We start from the raw sequence: 5,547 nt of genomic DNA on the forward strand, positions 1-5,547 counted from the left end.
AAAAAAAAAAACTCAATTAAACTAATTAAAATTTTGAAAAAACTAGCCGGTTCGGTTTGGGTTCGATTTTATAACCAAAAAACCGAACCGAACCGAAAATGAAAAAAAACCGAGAAAAACCGAGCCAAACCGATTTGAACCGGTTTTTCCCCTAAAAAACCGAACCGAACCGAACCGAAACTGGTCGGTTTGACCCGGTTTCGGTTCGGTTTCGGTTTTTTTTTCAAATTTTTCTTTTTCAATTTGGTTATTTTTTTTTAATAAAAACCAAACCAAACCGAAAATGATCACCTCTATACAAAGTGCCACTATTACACGTCTCTAAACTATATCCCAATTTATTTGGTAAAATTCATAAAAAAAAATATATATATAGCTAACTATGTTTTTGTTTTCTGACATATAGCAGCTGGAAGAATCTGACTCTATATGCTGATCTAAGCTTTTCACCGGTGAGACACGAAGACAGAGAAGAAGCATTGTCCCAGGAAAGCTAGCCCGGTCGGTAGAAGCTGCAACCCCCAACGTGCAAGACGTCTCATCTCATCTGTCCTGCTTCTGCTTTCGTTGCCAGCCCCTTTCCTCCCTTAAGATGTGCGAGTGATTAGCTGAATAGAAACAGAAGTAGCAAGTTTCACAATATTATATGGCCCATACAGGATCTGTTTCTTGCGGAAAAAATAAGGGTGAGAACTCTAGGGGTACGAGCAAGTGCTGTGTGAATTATAGGTGTCGAGGGATGGGGGAGAGCCAAGCTTTTTCGACAATCATTCCTTGTGTTATCATGGCCTTTCTGCATTAGAAGTTCTCTCTGTTCAATTATTTTCGTCGTTTCTCCCACACTCTCAGTACAATCATTCCTTGTCTAGGATCATTACTATATATACAAATACAACCTCCAATCATTCCTTGTCTATGATCATTACTATATATACAAATACAACCTCCAGGTTCAGCAGTTTTTAGTTAGTTTCAAGACATTGAAGAAAGACTTGGATTGTCAGCTCCAGGTATGCACTCATTACATACGGTTACTCATATCCTTACTTACAAATCAAACGATCTTCTGTTCAAGAATTCTCATTACTTTTACTACTAGTATATCAGTGCTCTTTTCTGCCGCTGGCTATACATTTTCATCAGAAAAAGCTAATACTTAATTCTTGTTTTGTTTTTTTAATTGTATATTGGGATATGTCCTTGTTTTTGTTCGATCAATTCAGAATCCCCCTTTTTTTTTTTTTTCCCTTTCTTGTTCTGTCTAAATTTGTTAGCTAGCTGACTTTTTTTTTTCCCCTTTTCTGTTCTGTCTAAATTTGTTAGCTAGCTGATCCAATTTTCTGTGCAACGTCCAATTATTGACATGGTCACGAGTGACTGCTGATTTACCAGCGGGTTTAGTACAAGGCGTAGTGTTGTTTTCCTTGTGACAATTTTGCATGGTAATTTTCTTTTCGTTTTCTGATAAAAATAGAGTAAACAGTAATATTCTGTGGCTGTAAGTTTCTGAACTCAGTTTTCACGAACTCAAAAACTTTTGTGTTTTGTCATGAATATTGTGCCACCTCTGCTACCACTCACTCTCACGGGCCAGCAAACGAAGACTAATGCTGGAGACAGACAGCTGTAATTATCATATTAACCGAACATTATCTTGTTTTTTCGGACACCAAATTCAATTTTGTTTTCCTGTTATTTTCTTGATCGACCAGACTGCATTAATTCATCTAAAGTAAGTTTGTGTCTGTGTTTATCCGTGTCTTGTTGCTGTTGTTGTTGAGGAGAAAAAAAAGAAGCAACAATCCAAAAGGATGAAGGTTCTCCTTTATAGTGACTAGACTTCAGCTAGCTGACATGAGTTAAAACGGCACAAGTAGATGAACATGCATGACCTGCCAGCCCCACCCTCCCCAATTGACTCTACACTTCCTCTTCACCTCATGTTTAGATGTTTCATTTTAGAATACTTTTGCATTGCTAGAGATATCGCACTCCATGTCGTCGTCAATCCAGTTCATACCCTATGTGCAGTTCTATGGTGGATTTAGCTCCACATGCTATGCAAAATATCTATCTTTCAGCATTATGAAAATGAGGGATCTATATATGAAAAATTATTAAATACATCGAGAATTATATTTTTATTAGTATATAAGTGGTGGTTTGTTTCATCAATTAAGACATCATGCAGGTCATCGTCATAAAATGGAAGCAACGGACAAGTCCTCCAAGCAATCTTCTGGTAACGTGCCACCACTGCCAAGATACTCCCGGGATTCACTTGAAGTATTCAACCCCTCCAATGCCTACTCGAACCGACTCACTAACCCAGCATTTCGTTCACCAAACCCCACCTGGAAAAGCTGGGTTGATTCAAGTGCGAAAAATGAACCCGTACCCATCACCACCTCATGGATGGCCCTCAAGGACCCGGTCCCTACCCCACCACCCCTACAGCAATCCCAGCAAGACGAGAAAAAACCGAAACAACAACAGTCGGGTGAGATTGGGGTGGCAACAGAAAGGGCGGCCGAGTGGGGCCTGGTGCTAAAAACCGACGACGAGACAGGCAAGCCACAAGGGGTTAGCGTGAGAAGTTCGGGCGGGGATGACCCGAATGCAAAACCGGGTACATCAAGAAGGGACTCGAACAACTCGGTGAGAAATTCTAGCGAGTTATCAGATGACGGAGGGACTAGTAACAACAGTAATATCCCAAGACTGTCTGAAGACATAAGAAATGCACTGTCCACGTTCCAACAAACATTTGTGGTATCAGATGCCACAAAACCGGACTATCCAATCTTGTATGCAAGTGCTGGCTTCTTTAAAATGACAGGTTATACCTCTAAGGAGGTCATTGGCAGGAATTGGTAAGCATATTTCTCAACGTACTAATGGCTTTTATCAGTGGTGTATTAATGGTGATCATGTGTGTGTGAATATGGTGGGTTGGACCAGTCGGTTCTTACAGGGTGCAGGCACCGACCCAGAAGATGTAGCGAAAATTAGGGAGGCTTTACGAGGAGAGGGTACTTACTGTGGGAGATTGTTGAATTACAAGAAAGATGGTTCTCCCTTTTGGAACCTTCTTACTATTGCACCCATCAAGGACGATTCTGGCAAAGTCCTCAAATTCATTGGGTAATTACTTTCTCTTCTGGTTTTTTCTTTTTTAATTATCCTTTATCTTTTAGTAATCATCAGTAGTGACATCCCATATCCATAAGGTTTTAGATTTAACATTTTTTTAATATGTTTTTCGAGATAACTAAAAAATTTGAGTTTTTTTATTTTTTATTTTAAATTAATATATTTTTAGTGTTTTTAGATATTTTAATTTGTTGATATTAAAAATAATTTTTTAAAATAAAAATATATATTATTTTAATATATTTTTAAATAAAAAATACTTTAAAAATAACTTCAACCTTATTTCAAATATCTTAATTATATGCTCAAGAAAAAATATGAGTTCACTCAATTAAGTTATATCATGGCAGCTCTACAGGCTTAGTAGTGAATTGATTTAATCGAAATTTAATTTAATTTATTTTTTAAAAAATTAATATTGCCTTTTAATATTATTTTTTAATAAAATTAAAATAATTTTATTTTATTTTTTAAAAAAATAATATTTCCTTATAATATTATTTTTTAATAAAATTAAAATAATATTATTTTAATCCAGTGTGTTGTATCTTTTTTCAACACATTATCTAGCTTTAGACTTGAGACGGGATGTATCTTTTTTCAGCACATTATCTAGCTTTAGACTTGAGACGGGTTTAATAAAATACATGGCAATGGTAGATCTAGAATTTAGGAGCATGGTTGTGTCCCACACACGCAACATGATAAGTCAGGAGGAGAAAAAGAAGAAGAAATGCCCCCCTGCCATACGAATAAGATGCCCAACCCAAAAATTCAAAATTTTTTTTGATGTGCCAACTGGGGTTTTAGCTAGCCATACATGGGCACCTGCTACTGAGACTCAGTGCTTGACAGTGATGGACTCTGGGGTAGGTCTGAAAATCAAAATTAGAGGGGAGAATATATGAAAATTAATTTAAAATTGTAGATATACCTATCATCTTGCTAGTTTACATGTTCTTATATCTGCTTATTTGGCAGAATGCAAGTGGAAGTTAGCAAGCATACTGAGGGGTCCAAGGATAAGACCTTGCGTCCCAATGGATTGCCTGGATCCTTGATCCGATATGACGGTACTCTAAGCTTCTTATCTCCCTTCAATTATTATTACTGTTCATTCGACTAAATGTCACGCAATTATTTTTTTATCTTACTTCAGTGGCCAACATTGGACATGACATGGAGTAGGATTCGTGGCCTCTTCAGATAATGACAATAAACTTTCTCCTTTTTTCTCCCTTTTCTTGGGATTTTGAAAGGTTAAAACCCTATTATGGGTTTTAGCTGACATCCATATAGACTACTTAACGTCCTAAAGTAGATTTTGTTGCGGTATCATGAGGGAGCCAATCTCAGCTTCTTGTTGTTTAGCTTGATGATTAATTGACTGCAAAAGCAACTCTCTTCTTTTTTTAGGGGGGAGTTGCCTTTGCAGTCAAGTAATCATCAAGCTATATACCATACCTGAGGACTGAGGTAGAAGGAAAAGATTTAGAAGATTATGATAAAATCTCAGCATTACGTTCAAATCTCAAAAACTGAAGACATGCAAACTGCCGCAACATCGAATAAGAACAAGACACCTATGTTCTTAAATGGTTTTGAGGTTCGCTGCTATCGAACTGATAGGAGGCCTTCAGTTAGAGCAGTCATACTGCTGCTGTTACGTACATGACTAGTAAAAAATAGAGTAGTCCCTGTATGCAACCAATTCTGTTTTCGTAAAAAATAGATTAGTCCCTGTATGCAACCAATTCTGTTTTCTAGATGGCAAAAATAGCTTCCATTTTATTTCCTTAGCTCGTTAGTGAACCGTCCAACACGAGTAAATTTGCTGCAACTACTGGAGCAGCTCGGCAGACTAACTATTCTCCACGTGATAACTAATATTAAACCTGTTCATTTTGAGTTTTTGATGAAATATCAGGAAAAATATGGTTAAGTTGCGCAAATGAAACAAAGTTGTTGGCTCCTTAACAAATGGCATTTGAAAGTATAAACTGATACGTAAATAAGCAGATAACTTATTGTATGATTTACCTTTTCTTTCCATTTGATTAGGTAACTCCATTTTTGTGTCTTATATTTGAGCTACACCAATATCTTGCTTTGCAGCACGTCAAAAAGAAATGGCTACAAGTTCTGTAACAGAACTTGTTCAAGCAGTGAACAGACCTCGTGCACTCAGTGAATCAACCAATCGTCCGTTTATGAGAAAATCAGAAGGTGGTGGAGAAGAGGAAAGAAAAGGAGCTATAGGAAGGCGAAACTCGGAGAATGTGGCTCCATATAGACGAAATTCTCACGGGGGTACTCGAAACTCAATGCAACGTATCAGTGAGTTGCCGGAAAAGAAACCAAGAAAATCTAGCCGCCTTTCTTTCATGGGGTATA

The 5,547-nt window shown here is 37.2% G+C and overlaps 1 protein-coding gene across 1 annotated transcript; it reads left to right on the top strand.

The window, feature by feature from the left end:
* Positions 1-903: 903 nt before the first annotated feature.
* On the top strand, positions 904-5,537 carry LOC105118616 (phototropin-1-like; the record flags this gene model as incomplete). The annotated part of the gene is made up of 5 exons (XM_011016594.1): positions 904-1,010; positions 2,192-2,873; positions 2,962-3,144; positions 4,135-4,226; positions 5,269-5,537. Coding segments are annotated over exons 2-5 (1,212 nt in total), but the record flags the coding sequence as incomplete, so codon positions are not given.
* Between the last annotated feature and the right edge of the window lie 10 nt (positions 5,538-5,547).

The sequence above is a fragment of the Populus euphratica genome, unplaced genomic scaffold (assembly GCF_000495115.2).
Source record: "Populus euphratica unplaced genomic scaffold, PopEup_1.0 scaffold2093.1, whole genome shotgun sequence".
Lineage (NCBI taxonomy): Eukaryota > Viridiplantae > Streptophyta > Magnoliopsida > Malpighiales > Salicaceae > Populus > Populus euphratica.